The sequence below is a fragment of the Scyliorhinus canicula genome, chromosome 1, assembly GCF_902713615.1.
Source record: "Scyliorhinus canicula chromosome 1, sScyCan1.1, whole genome shotgun sequence".
Classification (NCBI taxonomy): domain Eukaryota; kingdom Metazoa; phylum Chordata; class Chondrichthyes; order Carcharhiniformes; family Scyliorhinidae; genus Scyliorhinus; species Scyliorhinus canicula.
In genome coordinates this window covers 26,484,546-26,503,955 of record NC_052146.1, presented here as the reverse complement: position 1 = coordinate 26,503,955, position 19,410 = coordinate 26,484,546, and the positions used below count along the sequence as shown (strand labels likewise).

Below are 19,410 nucleotides of genomic sequence, written 5' to 3'. Positions count from 1 at the left end.
CACAAAGGCCTGACACATCCACAAATTAATTGGAGATAAAAACAACATTTTTGCTGACAATATGAATGAACTATTGTTCTAATGAACAGATTTCAAAGTTAGTTTTAGAATATGGATAAAGTCAGCAGAAAACCAGTAAAAACTAGTCTTGATAAAAACACAAAATCACATTCCACAGCATACACAAATATTCAAACATGAAACATTCAGGACTTACGTTGCACATTGAGGATTGACAGTGAACCATCGAATCAAATGTATTTGATTCTCACCCAAACCAATTAGGACGACATAGAGGTGTAGGCAGATGGCTTCAGATTGATAAAATTCTCTTTAAACATGGGGGCCCGTACAACCATTTTTATTCCAGGATCACTCTATACTTTGATCTAGCTATTCGCTATCTCTATTTTCATATTTTCGCTTTCCACTCTAACTCTCGAAGTTCATGCAAGCTGTTTTCCCGTAAAAAAAAACCATTTCTGTATTATTTGAAAGTTTAATTGTTTTGTAAATTACTTCTCTTTAAGTCCTTTGCTAGCCAGACTTCATTGAGAGTAGATTTAAGTTTTTCTCAATTGTAATCAAGTAGAGGCAATAAAAGATTCTTATTTGCATCCGAGAAGTTTAACTCAAATTTCTACTGAGTTTAGTGCTGATCCGCATGGTAGATCTCTACAGGCACTAGCTAGAGAGAAAACCAGTAGTGTGTGACAATGTGGATATTGTGTGGTACTTGAAGGGTTAACAATGTCATGCATCTATCACCAGGTGGTGATCAAGAGCAATCACGTAACGAGAGAAATGGAGAAGGGAGAACAAGCGAGAGGGGTGCAGGGTAGGATGGGGGAAGAGCGGGCAGAAAACCGTAGAGGCCATGCAGGGGAAAAGCGAGACAGTAACCCCCGAGAGGGAGGCCACCGCACTAGCAGGAAAGCTAGCGCGGGGGCACGCAACAAAGCAGGGCCGCAGCGCGCCCCCAACAGGGGGGAAGGCAGGGGATGGGGGGAACACCCATCAGAGTCGGGAGAGCAAATGGGGACAGGAACAGGGGAAAGAACAGGAGAAAGAGGGACAAAGGAGGGGTATACGGGGGAGGAGGGAAAAGGGAGGGAAAAGGGAGAGACCAAGGGTGGGGGGTACACAGGGAGCGAGAGACCGGGGAGAGGGGATGCAGGGAAGGAGGGACAAAAGAGGCAAGAAAAACAGGGCTACAAAGTACCACAACCAAGGGCTCGAAACAAGGAACTGCTGCAAGCACCCACCCAGTACGGTCTCTGGGCGAAGGGAGACCCCAGAGTGCAGGGGACTACCCACGTGGTGGACACACAGTGGACGGCCATGGCGGGTGCCCCCGGGGGAAACCCCGGAGCGCGGAGACCCGACCGCATGGACAGAGCAGCGACAGCAGCCACCCTGGACGGCCCCATAATAAAGGGAAACCCCGGAGGGCAGGGGCGCATCCATCAGATAAGTATGGTTAATCCCACAGGAGCGAGGGTGCAGAAGCCCCCCACCAGCATAGTCACCTGGAACGTAAGAGGATTTAACTGCCCAGTGAAGAGATCCAGAGTCCTCACCCACCGAAGAAATATGAGGGCCGACATAGTCTTCCTCCAGGAGACACACCTGAGAGAGAAGGACTGACTGCGGGTAAGAAAGGGCTGGGTGGGACAGACCTACCATTCCTGCTATGGGACAAGGGCCAGGGAGGGTGGCGATATTGATCAGCAAGAGGGCGATGTTTGGGGCGACAAAGACGGTTACGGACCCGGGGGGGACTGGATGGGGCACCAGTTGTACTAGTCAACGTGTACGCTCCCAACTGGGATGACACGAGCTTCATCAAAAAGACCATGGCAGAAATCCCAGACATAGCGACGCATCGACTAATCATGGGGGGGACTTCAACGGTGTACAGGATCCAAAGACGGACAGATCAAACCCCAAAACGGGGAAAACCTCAAGCATGGCAAGGGAACTCAGTCACTTTATGGAGCAGATGGGAGCAGTGGAACCCTGGAGGTTCGCCCACCCGGGGGAGCAGGAATTCTCCTTCTTCTCCCCAGTACACAACGTATACACCAGAATTGACTTCTTTGTGGTGGGCAAAATGGTGCTTCCAGGGATAGACAAATTGGAATACTCCACAATTGTGATATCAGACCACGCTCCACATTACGTGCGGCTAGAGACGGGCAAGGCCCAGCGCCCCACATGGAGGTGCCTTACTAGCTGACAAGGCCTTCAGCAAAAGGATAGCGCGGGCCATAGCAGAGTACACGGAGAACAACCAGAACGGGGAGGTCTCACCCTCCACAATCTGGCAAGCGCTAAAGGCCGTACTAAGAGGGAAAATCATCGCTTTCAAAGCGCAAAGAGATAGGGAGGAAAGGGTGGCAAGGCAGCAGCTGGTCGACTCCATACTGGAGGTAGACCGTAATTACTCCGAGGCCCCGACCGTAGAGCTCCTGGCGGAGGGAAAAGAATTACAAAGGAACTTTGACCTGCTCTCCACCAGGAAAGCAGTGCACCAACTCCACCAGGCGCGTGGGACCCTGTACGAACACGGAGACAAAAGGCTAGAAGACTGTGTACCTGAGGTAATTACAGAGGACCAGAAGGGCTTCGTCAAAGGTAGACAGCTTACCTCGAACATCAGGCGCCTGCTGAACGTGATAATGACCCCTTCCGGGGAGAGAACACAAGAGGTGATCGTCTCCCTGGACGCAGAAAAGGCCTTCGACAGAGTCAAATAGGAAAAACCTTAGAGGTACTGGAGCGGTTCGGGCTTGGAACAGGGTTCACCTCCTGGGTAAAGCTCCTATACAACGCTCCCATGGCGAGCGTACAGACCAACAATACCAACTCCCAATACTTCCAACTGCACAGGGGCACCAGACAAGGATGCCCACTGTCCCCGCTGCTGTTCGTCCTAGAGATCGAACCACTAGCAATCGCGCTCAGGGCAGCAAAAAGCTGGAGGGGGGTCCGAAGGGGAGGCAGAGAGCACAGAGTCTCACTCTATGCAGATGACCTGCTCCTCTACATTTCGGACCCACAGAGCAGCATGGGCGGAATCATTGCACTCCTGAAAGAGTTTGGAGCCTTCTCGGGCTACAAACTCAACATGAGCAAAAGCGAGATCTTCCCAGTACACCCGCAAGTTGGGGGGGGGGGGGGCTGCACTAAAGGGGCTGCCGTTTTCACAAGCCCGACACAAATTCCGCTACCTGGGGATCCAAATAGCCCATGACTGGAAAGGGATCCACAAATGGAACCTCACCAGTCTGGCGGAGGAAGTAAAAAAGGACCTGCAAAGATTGGATTGGATTGGATTGGATTTTTTTATTGTCACGTGTACCGAGGTACAGTGAAAAGTATTTTTCTGCAAGCAGCTCAACAGATCATTCAGTACATGGGAAGAAAAGGGAATTGAACAGAATTCAAGAAAATACATGAGAATACATAATAGGGCAACACAAGATATACAATGTAACTACATAAGCATTGGATGAAGCAGACAGGGTGTAGTGTTAATGAGGACAGTCCATAAAAGGGTCATTTAGGAGTCTGGTGACAGTGGGGAAGAAGCTGTTTTTGAGTCTGTTCGTGCGTGTTCTCAGACTTCTGTATCTCCTGCCCGATGGAAGAAGTTGGAAAAGTGAGTAAGCCGGGTGGGAGGGATCCTTGATTATGCTGCCTGCTTTCCCCCGGCAGCGGGAGGTGTAGATGGAATCAACGGATTGGAGGCAGGTTCGTGTGATGGACTGGGCGGTATTCACGACTCTCTGAAGTTCCTTGCGGTCCTGGGCCGAGCAGTTGCCATACCAGGCTGTGATGCAGCCCGAGAGGATGCTCTCTATAGTGCATCTGTAAAAGTTGGTAAGGGTTAATGTGGACATGCCAAATTTCCTTAGTTTCCTGAGGAAGTAAAGGCGCTGTTGTGCTTTCTTGGTGATAGCGTCGACATGAGTGGACCAGGATAGATTTTTGGTGATGTGCACCCCTAGGAATTTGAAACTGCTCATCATCTCTACCTCGGCTCCGTTGATGCTGACAGGGGTGTGTACAGTACTATGCTTCCTGAAGTCGATGACCAGCTCTTTAGTTTTGCTGGCATTAAGGGAGAGATTGTTGTCGTTGCACCACTCCACTAAGTTCTCTATCTCCCTCCTGTATTCAGACTCGTCGTTGTTCGAGATCCGGCCCACTATGGTCGTATCGTCAGCAAACTTGTAGATGGAGTTGGAACCAAGTTTTGCCATGCAGTCGTGTGTGTACAGGGAGTAGAGTAGGGGGCTAAGTACGCAGCCTTGCGGGGCACCGGTGTTGAGGACTATTGTGGAGGAGGTGTTGGTGTTCATTCTTACTGACTGTGGTCTGTTGGTCAGAAAGTCAAGGATCCAGTTGCAGAGTGGAGAGCCAAGTCCTAGGTTTTGGAGCTTTGATATGAGCTTGGCTGGGATTATGGTGTTGAAGGCGGAGCCTTCGGTGTCCGAGATGGAACACACTCCCACTCTCCCTCGCGGGGAGAGTCCAGACGATCAAAATGAACGTGAGAGTTTGGCTCAATTTAGAATCAGAGCTTGATGGGTAATGGAATGTCAGGTTTGTATACCAGCTTTGTGAAATGAATTGTTCCTGTGAGAACGCGTTATCACGACCTTGACAGTCTGTGAGAATCTGTGGTGGGAATGAAACACAGCCGGGGGAAGATTCACGCCTTAGGGCTTTTTGATAAAGAATGAATATGCTATGAAACGAACTGTATTATTAATGATGGGAAGGGAATAATTACTTAAAGGAGGGGCGTAATGGGCTAATTGTATCACTAATGATTGAAAGGTGTGATGGGTTTTGTAAGAATATATAGTCAACTGTAACTGAGAGAAGTTTGCTTTTTCACTTGCTGTAACTCTGAGTCACAGCTGTGCTACAGCCCCGCGGTAAATAAACGGTTCTTTTAAGTTATCTGGTGTTCGACTGATGATAACATCTGGACTACAAAATTTAGTATTATCACAACGTACTGCCCAGGTTCCTCTTCCTGTTTAGATCCATCCCGATCTACATCCTCAAGGCCTTTTTCAAAGCGCTGGACAAACTAATTATGGTGTTCGTATGGGGTGGTAAAAATACTAGGATCCCAAAGAAGGTCCAACAAAAAACAAAATCCAGGGGGGGGCTAGCCCTCCCAAACTACAATTCTACCACTGGGCGGCGACAACCGAGCGAATAAGGGGATGGATCCAGGAGCCAGAAGCCGAGTGGGTGCGTGCGGAGGAGGCCTCCTGCATGGGGACCTCCTCCGGGCCCTCGCCACGGCAGCACTCCCATCCCCACCCAAAAAATACTCCAGCAGCCCGGTGGTGATAGCCACCCTCCAATCCTGGAAGGACGGAGGGGCACTGTCAGTCAGGGACCTATACACGGACGGCAGGGTCGCAACACTGGACGAACTGACAGAGAAATTTCAGCTAGCCAGGGGGAGCGAGCTAAGGTATCTGCAGCTTAAAAACTTCCTTCGAAAGGAGACAAGGACGTACCCACAACCGCCACGACAGACACTACTGGAAGAACTACTGGATGCAAGCATACTAGACAAGGGAAACTGCAGTGACATGTACGACCGACTGACAGAAAGGGCCGACACCGTACTGGACGCAACAAGAAAGAAATTGTTCACAATTTACATTGATGATTTGGAGTTGGGGACCAAGGGCAATGTGTCCAAGTTTGCAGATGACACTAAAATGAGTGGTAAAGCGAAAAGTGCAGAGGATACTGGAAGTCTGCAGAGGGATTTGGATAGGTTAAGTGAATGGGCTAGGGTCTGGCAGATGGAATACAATGTTGACAAATGTGAGGTTATCCATTTTGGTAGGAATAACACCAAACGGGATTATTATTTAAACGATAAAATATTAAAGCATGCCGCTGTGCAGAGAGACTTGGCTGTGCTAGTGCATGAGTCACAGAAGGTTGATTTACAGGTGCAACAGGTGATTAAGAAGGCAAATGGAATTTTGTCCTTCATTGCTAGAGGGATGGAGTTTAAGACGAGGGAGATTATGTTGCAATTGTATACGGTGTTAGTGAGGCCACACCTGGAGTATTGTGTTCAGTTTTGGTCTCCTTACTTGAGAAAGGACGTACTGGCACTGGAGGGTGTGCAGAGGAGATTCACTAGGTTAATCCCAGAGCTGAAGGGGTTGGATTATGAGGGGAGGTTGAGTAGACTGGGACTGTACTCGATGGAATTTAGAAGGATGAGGGGGGATCTTATAGAAACATTTAAAATTATGAAGGGAATAGATAGGATAGATGTGGGCAGGTTGTTTCCACTGGCCGGGGAAAGCAGAACTAGGGGGCATAGCCTCAAAATAAGGGGAAGTAGATTTAGGACTGAGTTTAGGAGGAACTTCTTCACCCAAAGGGTTGTGAATCTATGGAATTCCTTGCCCAGTGAAGCAGTTGAGGCTCCTTCATTTCATGTTTTTAAGGTAAAGATAGATAGTTTTATGAAGAATAAAGGGATTAAGGGTTATGGTGTTCGGGCCAGAAAGTGGAGCTGAGTCCACAAAAGATCAGCCATGATCTCATTGAATTGCGGAGCAGGCTCGAGGGGCCAGATGGCCTACTCCTGCTCCTAGTTCTTATGTTCTTATGAAATGGAAGGAGGACCTGGGATTGAGATATGGTGGGGACTCTGGAGCTAAGCACTGCATAGGGTCAACTCCACCGCCACGTGTGCAAGGCTCAGCCTGACGCAGCTAAAAGTGGTACATGAGCCCACTTAACAAGAACCCGTATGAGTAGGTTGTTCCCGGAGGTGGAGGATAGATGTGAACGGTGCCAAGGAGGCCTGGCCAACCACGCCCACATGTTCTGGTCTTGCCCCAGACTTGTGGAGTACTGGACAGCCTTCTTTGAGGCAATGTCCAAAGTGGTGGGGGTGAGGGTGGAGCCATGCCCAAAAGTGGCGGTCTTCGGGGTCTCGGACCAGCCAGATCTATTCCTGGGGAGGAGGACGGACGCCCTTGCCTTTGCCTCCCTGATCGCCCGCCGTAGAATCCTGTTTGGCTGGCGGTCAGCAGCACCACCCAGAGCTGCAGACTGGCTGTCCGACCTCTCAGAATCTCTCCAAATGGAGAAAATCAAATTTGCGATCCGAGGGTCAGACGACGGCTTCCACAGAACGTGGGAGCCATTCACGCAAATGTTCTGGGACCTGTTTGTGGCCAACGAACAAGAGGAAGAATAGCCAGGTAGCCAAGAATCAGTTGAAGATAGCCAAGGCATGAAAGGGAGAGATAGACTGGGAGGGAGGGAGGGAGAGGGGGAAATGGCTAAACCTGAGGAAAGAAGGGTGAACCACGGGGGGGGGGGGCCGACAAGAGAGGAGAACCAGCGGGGTGGGGCGGGGGACGGGGAAACGGGAGCCGGAAGGAAGGCACGGGATGCCAAAACGTGCATGACATCTCCAGGAGCGGGGAACGAGGAAAATAAAGATGGAGGACTTGAGGAGCAGCAGAAGCGGAGGCGAACGCGGGACGGCAGCAAGACTCGTCCAGGAGAAGCAGGCGATAACAACACAAAACACAGCCAAGTATCGCACACTGTAATTATCTCCCCGGCACCCAAATTTGCCTCCCCAATTCCCCCTTACGTGGTGTAAATAATTTTGCCAGGTGTACAGAGTTGCTGCTGTCAAGCTGGTGCACAATACCCTACCAGTTATTCAATTTCATATTTTATTGTATTCTATGTTGGGGTGTGCCCCTCTCTTCTAAATATGTGTATATATATATATATATATATGTATATGTATATATATATGTATATGTTTCTTATTCTGTGTACATAACGGTAATTATACCTTGTTCAAAAACCCAATAAAAAACATTTATAAAAAAGAGCAATCACGTAGATCACGTGACACATTTGATTCTAGAGGGTGTTTAGGCGTGAGAGCAGTCGTGCATTTAGGTGATCTGTAGATATAGTTACAACAAAGTTTATTTTGAAACCTTTGTATCTTACTAAGATGTTCGAATCCAGTTAAAAGTAGTGTTAATAAATTAGCTTTGTTAATCAACATAGCTTGATGTTCTTTGAACACCACACATCAAATCCATCAATACAAGAAACAGTGAACATCCCATCGTGAACTACTGACCCTGTGTATATATTGCTGTAAATAAAGTTACTTGCTATTTGACCCTACAAACTTGGATTTTTCATGGCCCTCACAAAACATGGCCAGAAACTTTCCAGTATATGCAGTTGCGGGATTTTGCAATGAAGGTATTTCCGATGTTCCTGGTGATGCCACCTCCCTCGCTGTTACAGAAAGTGATGTTGGTGGCGGAAATAGAGGACGGGGGTGTCTCAGGGATCTTTGGGAGGATCCTAGAAGACAGAGTATCGCTGGAGAGTGTTAAGGCTAAATAGGGGGAGGAGTTGGGAAAGGCACTGGAGGATGGTGTGTTGTGTGAAGTGTTGCAGAGGATGAATGCCACAACTTAGTGTGCAAGATTAGGATCAATTCAGTTAAAGATGGTGCATAGGTCACATTTAACGAGATCAAGCATGAGCCGGTTGTTTTCAGGAGTGGAAAAGTGTGATCGGTGTGGGAAGGGCCCGGCCAATCATGTCCACATGTCTCGTCTTGCCCTGCATTGGGGAGGTTTTGGGGCTCTGTCTTCAGCACCATGTCGGCAATCTTGCCAATGGATTTGGCGCGCAAAGCCTCAGGGGCCATATTTGGGGTATCGAACCTGCTGGAGCTACAGACAGGGACGGAGCAAATATTTTGCCTTCGTCTCGCTGATTGCTCATGGCGCGTCTTAAGAACATAAGAACATAAGAACATAAGAACTAGGAGCAGGAGTAGGCCATCTGGCCCCTCGAGCCTGCTCCGCCATTCAATTAGATCATGGCTGATCTTTTGTGGACTCAGCTCCACTTTCCGGCCCGAACACCATAACCCTTAATCCCTTTATTCTTCAAAAAACTATCTATCTTTACCTTAAAAACATGTAATGAAGGAGCCTCAACTGCTTCACTGGGCAAGGAATTCCATAGATTCACAACCCTTTGGGTGAAGAAGTTCCTCCTAAACTCAGTCCTTGTTGGGGTGGAGGTCAGCTTCTCCACCCTGTGCCTCAGTGTGGCTGGGGGAGCTGCACGTGGTTTTTCCTACAAAGTGGAAACATCCTCTCCACGTCCACTCTGTTCAGGCCTCGCAGTATCCTGTAAGTTTCAATAAGATCCCCCCTCATCCTTCTAAACTCTAACAAGTACAGACCCAGAGTCCTCAACCGTTCCTCATACGACAAGCTGTTCATGCCAGGAATCATTCTTCTGAACCTCCTCTGGACCCTTTCCAAGGCCAGCACATCTTTCCTGAGATACAGGGCCCATAACTGCTCACAATACTCCAAATGGGATCTGACCAGAGCCTGATACAGCCTCAGAAGTACATCCCTGGTCTTGTATTCTAGCCCTCTCGACATGAATGCTAACATTGCATTTGCTTTCTCAACTGCCGACTGAACCTGCATGTTAACATTGTGAACAAGAACTCCCAAGTCCCTTTGTGCTTCTGATTTCCTAAGCATCACCCCATTTAGAAAATAGTCTATGCCTAAATTACTCCTTCCAAAGTGCATAACTTCACACTTTTCCACATTGCATTTCATTTGCCACTTCTTTGCCCACTCTCCTAGCCTGTCCCAATCCTTCTGCAGCCCCCTTGCTTCCTCAATACTACCTGCCCCTCTACAGATCTTTGTATAATCTGCAAACTTAGCATCAGTGCCTTCAATTCCTTCTTCCAAATCATTAATGTATATTGTGAAAAGTTGTGGTGCCAGCACCGACCCCTGAGGCACACCACTAGTTACTGGCTGTCATCCTTAAAAGACCCCTTTATCCCCACTCTCTGCCTTCTGCCAGTCAGCCAATTCTCTATCTCAGCCTTGATCTTATTCTTAACACCATGGGCTCATAACTTATTTAACAGTCTCCTATGTGGCACCTTGACAAAGGCCTTCTGGAAATCTAAATAAATCACATCCACTGGTTCTCCTTTGTCTAACTTCCTTGTTACCTCCTCAAAGAACTCTAACAGACATGACCTCCCTTTGACAAAGTGTGCTGACTCTGTCCTGTTTTATCATGCAATTCCAAGTATTCTGCGATCTCATCTTTAAGAATGGACTCGAAAATCTTACCAATGACCGAAGTCAGGCTAACTGGCCAATAATTTCCCGTCTTATGCCTCCTTCCCTTCTTAAACAGTGGTGTTATATTAACCACTTTCCAGTCCTTTAGGACCCTTCCTGCCTCCAGTGATTCCTGAAAGGTCACCACCAATGCCTCCACAATCTGCTCAGCTATCTCTTTTAGAACCCTGGGTGTAGTCCATCTGGTCCAGGTGACTTCTCCATCTTCAGACTTTTCAGTTTCTCCAGAACCTTCTCCTTAGTGATACCCACTGCACTCACCTCTGCCTCCTGATTCTCCTGGAGCTCTGGCATCCCACTGATTTTTTCCACCGTGAAGACTGATGCAAAGTAACTATTCAGTTCGTCTGCCATTTCTTTGTTTCCTATTATTACTTCTCCAGCCACGTTTTCCAGTGGTCCAATATCTATTTTTGCCTCTCTCTTACCTTTTATACAATGAAAAAAACTCTTCCCATCGTCCTTTATATTACCAGCTAGCTTACACTCATATTTCATCTTCTCTCCCCTTATTGCTTTTTTAGTTGTCCTCTGCTCGCTTTTAAAGGCTTCCCAATCCTGTGATTTCTCACTAATCCTCGCCACTTTGTGTTTTTTCTTCAGCTGTTAGGCTGTCTTTGACTTCCCTGATCAACCATGGATGCCTTGTCCTCCCCTTAGCATGTTTCCTCCTCCTTGGGATGAATTTCTGAGTGCCTCCCGAATAACCCCCAAAAACATCTGCCATTGCTGTTCCACTGTTTTCCCTGCCAGGCTCCTTTTCCAATCAACTCTGGCCAGCTTCTCCCTCATGTCTTTGTAGTTACTCTTATTTCATTGTAATACTGTTACATCTGATTGCAGCTTCTCCCTCTCAAACTGCAGGGTAAATTTTATCATATTGTGGTCACTGCTCCCTAAGGGTTCCTTCACCTTCAGATCCCTAATCAAGTCTGCCTCATTACACATCACCAAATCCAGAATTGCCTGTTCCCTACTGGGCTCTACCACAAGCTGCTTCAAAAAAACATATCTTAAACATTCCACAAATTCCTTTTCTTGGGATCCACTACCAACCTGATTTTCCTAGTTCACCTGCATATTGAAGTCGCCCATGATTATTGTGATATTGCCTTTTTTACATGCTTTCTCTATCTCCTGATTTTGTTTCTGCCCTACATCCTGACTACTGCTAGGGGTTCTGTACATAACTCCCATCAGGATCTTTTTACCTTTGCAATTACTCAAGTCTACCCACAGAGATTCAATGACTTCTGATCCTAAATCACTCCTTGCTTTCGATTTAACTTCATTCCTTACTAACAACACAACCCCTCCCCCTTTGCCCATCTGCCCGTCCTTTCGATAGGACACATATCCTTGTATATTTAGATCCTAGCCCTGACCCCCTTGCAGTCACGTCTCTGTGATGCCCACAACATCGTACTGGCCAATTTCAATGTGCGCAACAAGCTCATTTACCTTGTTCCGTATACTGCGCACATTTAGGTACAATACACTCAGTCCTGCATTGACCATCTCCCTTCTCACACATGTCACCTTTGTTGCTCTGCCTGAGGGTGATGTTGTTCTCTTATTTTTGTTCTCTGTTTCCCCTTATTTTTGTTCTGTTTCCCCTTCAGTTACACTTTCTAATCTGATGCTCTGGTTCCCACCCCTCTGCCATTCTAGTTTAAATCCTTCCGAGAGACACTAGCAAACCTCCCAGCCAGGATATTGGTACCGTCAAGTTTAGATGCAACCCATCCTTCTTGTACAAGTCCAACCTGCCCCGGCAGAGATCCCAATGATCTAGAAATCTGAAACCCTCCCTCCTACACCATTGGTTTAGCCACGTGTTTAGCTGCACTATCCTCCTATTTCTAGCCTCACTGGCACGTGGCACAGGGAGTAATCCAGAGATTACAACCCTAGAGGTCCTGCTTTTTAGCTTACTGCCTAACTCCCTGGACTCCTTCTGCAGGACCTTGTCGCTCTTCCTGCCTATGCCGTTGGAACCTATGTGTACTCCGACCTCTCGCTGTTCACCCTCTCCCTTCAGGATCTCCTGTGTTCGTTCAGACGTCCTAGACCAGGCACCAGTGAGGCAACACGCAATCCTGTAGTTTCCTGCACTTTCACAGAAGTGCCTATCTGTGCCCCTTACTAGTCCCTTATAACTGTCGCTCTCCTGCACTTTGCCCTCCCCTGCTGAGCAACAGAGCCAGTTGTGGTGCCAGTGTTCTGGCTGCTGTTGTTTTTCCCTGATAAGCTACCCCCCTGATAAGCTATCCTCTGATAAGATATCCCCTGATAAGCTATCCAAAACGGTGTACTTGTTAGAGAGGGGGACAGCCAAAGGGTATTTCTGGACTGACTGCCTACCCTTTCTAGCGGTCACCCATCTGTCTGTCTGCAGGCTTTGGGCACATGTCTGTCTGCACCTTGGGTGTGACCACATCTCTATAACTCCTATCTATGACGCTTTCCACCACCTGTATGCTCCTAATTGCATCCCCCTTGTAACAGCTACATCCACCCGAGAAAATAGTCTCCGAACATCCACTCTATCTATCTATCCCCCTCATCATCTTATAAATCTCTATTAAGTGGCCTCTCATCCTCCTCCGCTCCAAAGCAAAAAGCCCGAGCTCCCTCAACCTTTCCTCATAAGACCGATCCTGCAAACCAGGCAGCATCCTGGTAAATCTCCTTTGCACCCTTTCCAATGCTTCCCCATCCTTCCTATAGTGAAGTGACCAGAACTGCACACAATACTCCAAATGTGGTCTCACCAGGGTCACGTACAGTCGCAGCATAACCCTGCGGCTCTGAAACTCAAGCCCTCTGTTAATAAACGCTAACACATATAGGCCTTCTTCACGGCTCTATCCACTTGAGTGGCAACCTTCAGAGATCTGTGGACATGAACCCCAAGATCTCTCTGTTCCTCCACATTCCTCAGAACACTGCCATTGACCCTGTAATCCGCATTCAAATGTTTTCTACCAAAATGAATCACCTCACACTTACCAGGGTTGAACTCCATCTGCCATTTTTTGGCCCAGCTCTGCATCCTATCTGTGGTGAATGTGATTCACACTATATATAGTTGCCAATATCACTCCATGTATATATGTTCGTTATCTACCCATTGTAAGATCAATGCTGTATATAGTTGCCAATATAACTCCGTGTATATATGTTCACTATCCACCATTGTAAGTGCAGTTGCACTATCCGACCACCAGGGGGAGTCACTCTGGGAGTACGCGAGAGTTTCTACTGGACTCCTCCCCCTGGGACCGATGTATAAAGATCAGTGCCTTAGAGCCAGCCTGCAGTTCATGTGAAGTTCAACGATGAATAGGCTGGCTCTGTTGCAAGTGTATTAAAGCCTCTGTTCAGATCCAACTACACGTGTTCGCTGAATTGATTGTTCCATCACTATCAATGTCTCTTTTCAGCCTACAACAGCCCTCCACCTCATCCACTACTCCACCAATCTTGGTGTCATCAGCAGATCTACTGACCCACCCTTCAGCCCCCCCTCCAAGTCACTGATAAAAATCACAAATAGCAGAGGACCCAGCACTGATCCCTGTGGTACACCGCTGGTAACTGGTCTCCAGTCTGAAAATTTTCCATCCACTATCACCCTCTGTCTTCTATGTGATAGCCAGTTATTTATCCAATTGGCCAAATTTCTCTCTATCCCACACCTTACTTCCTTCATGAGCCGACCATGAGGAATCTTATCAAACGCCTTACTAAAATCCATGTATACGACATCAACTGCCCTACCTTCCTCTACACACTTAGTTACCTCCTCAAAGAATTCAATTTGTGAGGCAAGACTTACCTTTCACAAATCCGTGTTGACTATCCAGGATTAAGCTGCATCTTTCTAAATGGTCATAAATCCTATCCTTCAGGACCTTTTCCATTAACTTACCGACCACCGAAGTAAGACTAACTGGCCTATAATTACCAGAGTCATTCCTAATCTCTTTCTTGAACAGAGGAACAACATTCACCACTCTCCAGTCCTCTGGCACTATCCCCGTGGACAGTGAGGACTCAAAGATGAAAGCCAAAGGCTCTGCAATCTCATCCCTTGCCTCCCAAAGAATCCTTGGATATATCCCATCTGGCCCAGGGGATTTGTCAACCCTAATGTTTTTCAAAATTGCAAATACATCCTTCCTCAGAACATCTACCTCCTCCAGCCTACCCGCCTGTATCACACTCTCATCCTCAAAAACATGGCCCCTCTCTTTGGTGAACACTGAAGAAAAGTATTCATTCAACGCCTCTCCTATTTCTTCTGATTCCATGCACAAGTTCCCACTACTGTCCTTGACCGGCCCCAACCTCATCCTGGTCATTCTTTTATTTCTCACATAAGAGTAAAAAGCCTTGGGGTTTTCCTTGATCCGACCCGCCAAGGAATCCTCGTGCCCCCTCCTAGCTCTCCTAAGCCCTTTTTTTTAGCTCATTCCTTGCTACCTTGTAACCCTCAAGTGACCCAACTGAACCTTGATTTCTCATCCTTACATACGCTTCTTTTTTCCTCTTGACAAGACATTCAACCTCTTTTGTGAACCATGGTTCCTCACACGGCCATTTCCTCCCTGCCTGACAGGGACCTACCTATCAAGGACACACAGTATTTGTTCCTTGAACAAGCTCCACTTTTCATTTGTGCCTTTCCCTGAGTTTCTGTTCCCATCTTACGCTCCCTATTTCGTGTCTAAGCGCATCATAATTACCCCTTCCCCAATTATAAACCTTACCCTGCCGTATGGCCCTATCCCTCTCCATTGCAATAGTGAAAGACACCAAATTGTGGTCACTATCTCCAAAGTGCTCTCCCACAAACAAATCTAACACTTGGCCCGGTTCATTACCCAGTACCAAATCCAATGTGGCCCCCCTCTCGTCGGCCTATCAACATATTGTATCAGGAAACCCTCCTGCGCACACTGTACAAAAACTGCCACATCCGAACTGTTCGACCTATAGAGGTTCCAATCAATATTTGGAAAGTTAAAGTCACCCATGACAACTACCCTGAGACCTCCACACCTATCCATAATCTGTTCTGAAATTTCTTCCTCCACATCTCTATTACTATTTGGGGCCTAGAGAAAACTCCGAACAATGTGACTGCTCCTTTCCTATTTCTAACTTCGGCTCACATTACCTCAGTAGGCAGATCCCCTTCGAACTGCCTTTCTGCAGTCGTTAAACTATCCTTGATTAACAATGCTACTCCTCCACCTCTTTTACTACCTTCCCTCCTCTAACTGAAACATCTATACCCCGGAACATCCAACAACCATTCCTGTCCCTGTTCTAACCATGTCTCCGTAATGGCCACAACATCGTAGTCCCAAGTACCACTCCACGCTCCAAGTCCACCTGCCTTATTCCGGATGTTCTTTGCATTGAAATAGACACACTTCAACCCACCTTTCTGTCTGACGGTACACTCCTGCGACATTGATACCCTCCTCAGTACCTCACTACTCTCAACGCTGGCTTCTGGACTACAGCTCATTTTCCCAGTCCCCTGACAAATTAGTTTAGAGGAGATGTGAGGAAAAACTATTTTACCAGAGGGTGGTAGAAGTTTGGAATTTGCTGCTTGATAGGGTGGTGGCAGCAGAAGCCCTCATAACATTTAAGTCTTTTGATGTGCACTTGCAATCCCAGGGCATGCTGGGCCAAGTGCTGGAAAATGGGATTACAATGGTTAGGTGGTTGTTTTTGACCAGCGCAAATGCAATGGCACGAAGGGCATTTTCTGTGCTCCATGATTCTCCGACTCTATAATCTTCAAAAGGTGAAGACAGGACGTGGGGACTGACATTTCAGGACATGCACGCAGACGACAGAGCGGACTAGGGGAACTCACAGAGGTTCCAGTTACCAAGAGGAATCAACCTGAGATAGATTCAGGTACAAAGTTGCTCCACAAGGAAACAATATAGCCCTAGGGAGCGGGTTAGTCGAAGAACGGCTGGACGCAGGTGAGTTAGGAAACTGAAACTGTGCAGACATGTACAGGTACACTCCCCCCCCCCCCCCCCCTGCCCCGCACCGCCGCCAAACGAAATAAGGGAAAAATGGAAGGAACTAGGTGTAGAGATAGTGGAAGGACTCTGGATCGAAGCACTGCACAGGGTCAACTTCAACTCCACGTGTACAGGACTGAGCCTAATGCAGCTCACGGTGGTGCAGCGCACCTAACCAGAACTCAAATGATTGGGTTCTTTCGGAGGTGGAGGACAAATGTAAACGTTGCCTGGGAGGCCTGGCCAACCACACCCACATGTCCTAGGTTATGGCTCAGACTTGTCGGGTACTAGACGACCTTCTTTGAGGCCATATCCAAGGTTGTAGGAGTGAAGGTGGAGCCATGCCCAAAAGTGGCGGTCTTTGTTGTATCGAGAGCTGCCACATCTTTTCATGGGGATGGGACAGGTGCCCTAGCCTTTGTCTCCCTGGTCGCCTGCTGGGGAATCCTGCTCAGCTGGCGATCAGCAGCATCACCCAAGGCTGTCCAACCTGGCAGAATTTCTCAAGCTGGAGAAAATAGTATTTGCCATTCGTGGGTCAGAAGAAGGCTTCCACCGGACACGAAAGATGTTCATAACTTGTTTCAAGACCTGTTCATAGCCAGCAACCAATAGAATGGGAGGAGAAGGTGACATGGAAGAACAGCCGGACAGAGAGGAAAAGGACGGGGCTGGTGGGAGGAAGTGAGGAGGGGGAACAAAGGCACGCAAAACGAACGTGAGGGACAAGGGACAAAGTCACAGGACAATGGTCCAAGGGCAAGCTAAGGCCCAAACCAAACTGTGCATATACTTGTGAATACATGCTTTGGCCATACTGGGGATTGCAAAATATTTTTGCTGACTTATTGAATTATTTGGGCAGCATGGTGGCGCAGTGGTTAGCACTGCTGCCTCAGGGTGCCACGGCCCGGGTCCAATCCCGGCCCTGGGTCAGTGTCCGTGTGCAGTTTGCACATTCTCCCCATGTCTGCATGGGTCTCACCCCCACAACGGAAAGTAGGTGAATTGGCCACGCTAAATTGCCCCTTAATTAGGAAAAAAAATTGGGTACTCTAAATTTTAAAAAAATCATTCTTGTGATCTTATTGAAACTTACAGGATATTGAGAGGCCTAGAATGAGTGGACATGGAGAGGACGCTTCCACGAGAAGGAAATACTGGAACCCAAGGGCTCAGCTTCAGACTGACTGACCGATCCTTTAAAACAGAGATGAGGAGGAGTTTCTTCAGCCAGAAGGTGGTGAATCTGTGGAACTCTTTACTGCAGACAGGTGTGGTGGCCAAATCACGGAGTGTCTTTAAGGCAGAGATAGATAGGTTCTTGATTAATATGGGGACCAATCGTTATGGGGAGAATATATCAGCCAAGATTGAATGGCGGAGCAGACTCGATGGGCAGAATACCCAATCTGCTCCTATGTCTTATCGACTAAAGGGGGTAGGGGGTTCACGGCCACAGCTGCAGTGAAGGCACAGGATTGTAAATATATGTGTTGGGTACTTTTTGCCGTAGTTTTGTAATTGTTAATTAATGAGTTGTTGGAGATAAAATATGAAAATTAAAAAATATATATTTTCAATAAAAAAGGAGGGCATTTTAGCAGATGGATAGGCGGTCCGGGGAGGGGTTGGCATTGGCGAGTTTGATGAAGTACTGCTGGGCGGCAAATATCGATACGGTTCGGAAAAGGGTCCTGGAGGAAGGGTCGGTGTGGGGGCGGATGGAGACAGCTTCCTCTACAGGGTTAGATTTGCGCCCCTCTTCCGTTCTTACTGGCCAGGTATTCTACAGGCCCAGTGGTGTTAGCCCGGTTAAGAGTCCGGAACCAGTTCAGGCAACATTTTAAGCTCAAAGCGATGTCATTGTGGGCGCCAATATATGGGAACCCCGGATTTATCCTGGTAGTGTGTGAATCGATGCCTCGGGTCCGGGAGCGGGAAGCGGAAGAGAGGTTTTGGGATTTGTTTGTGACGGGTAGATTTGCGGGGTTGGAGGAACTGATGGAAAGGCTTCAGCTCCCAGGGGAAATGGGTTCAGGTACCTACAGGTCAGGAACTTTGCGCAGAAGGAGCTGGCGTCCACTGATAAGAATTAATTAGCTGCAATTTTTTAATGCAAGTCCCAGCAACCCTATCCTTTTCTCATAGGTTAACCTCCAGAAGCATGTCTTTTTGAACCTACTTAAAATTTGGGCTTCGATGGCCTTCATTTGTTATTTATGTAAGAGCATTATTATCTTCATCGGACGTCGTTTTGATGTTAATATTTTTCAATATGCCGGCCTTCCTTAACAGGCGGAAACTCTGTGCAGTTAAGTAAACAAATGGGTACATACATTTAGCATCCGTAACAATCACAGATTCTATTCCAAGTCCACACTCTGCAACCGTGCTGTCATCCTCCAGTTGTATGTGGCCATGCAATAGCGTTAACTGAGCGGGATCTAAATTCATCTGTTCATAAGATGTCCTGTTAACCTCTTGGATTAGGTTTATCTTCACATCCTCTATCGTGTCGGACAGTTTCACGTCGATAATCATCTGACTTCCATCCACCATCACAACAGTCAATTCAAAGGTGTCAGAGTCATCGGCGTCGTCAAACATCGTGATTTAAAGTAATGAGGGGCGTTTCTTTTTTCTGAAATATAAGACTTGAAAATCGGCTGATGGTTTACTTATCGGGTACCACGAAAGGATTTTCCGCCCCCCGCCCTGCCCCGCCCGCCAACCCCTCTTTTCCTAAACCTGCCCGTTGTGTTCGCGGGAGCCGCCCTCGAGCTGAAGCGGTGTCGTCCAGGTCTTGACAGCGAGGCGCCCCACCAGCGGCACGGAGCATGCGCCCCGGCACGTGGCACCAACCGTCAAACCGTGGCGCGCGCTGAGTCTGTTATTTAAATGAGGGGGGCGGGGGGGGGGCGGTTACGCGTTCAGGTCCGGCCGAATGCCACCTTGCAAAAGGGGAAGCGAGGGGAGTGCATTACACTTCAAATATTTTGTACAGAACAAATACATAATACAAGTCACATCAATGTTTTACCTCACTTCCTCTTCCAAAAATGTCCAGTGTCCCTGACCAGTTGAATGGAAAG

At 47.8% G+C, this 19,410-nt stretch overlaps 1 protein-coding gene across 1 annotated transcript in view; it reads right to left on the bottom strand.

Annotated features, from left to right (window-relative positions):
* The window catches only part of LOC119978323, a 492,194-nt gene extending 473,101 nt beyond the window's left edge, over positions 1-19,093 (bottom strand). Inside the window, exon 1 of the mRNA XM_038819870.1 lies at positions 18,655-19,093. Within this exon, the coding sequence (XP_038675798.1) occupies positions 18,655-18,925 (271 nt within the window). The 5' untranslated portion in view covers positions 18,926-19,093. The remainder of the gene's footprint in view (positions 1-18,654) is intronic.
* Positions 19,094-19,410: the final 317 nt, after the last annotated feature.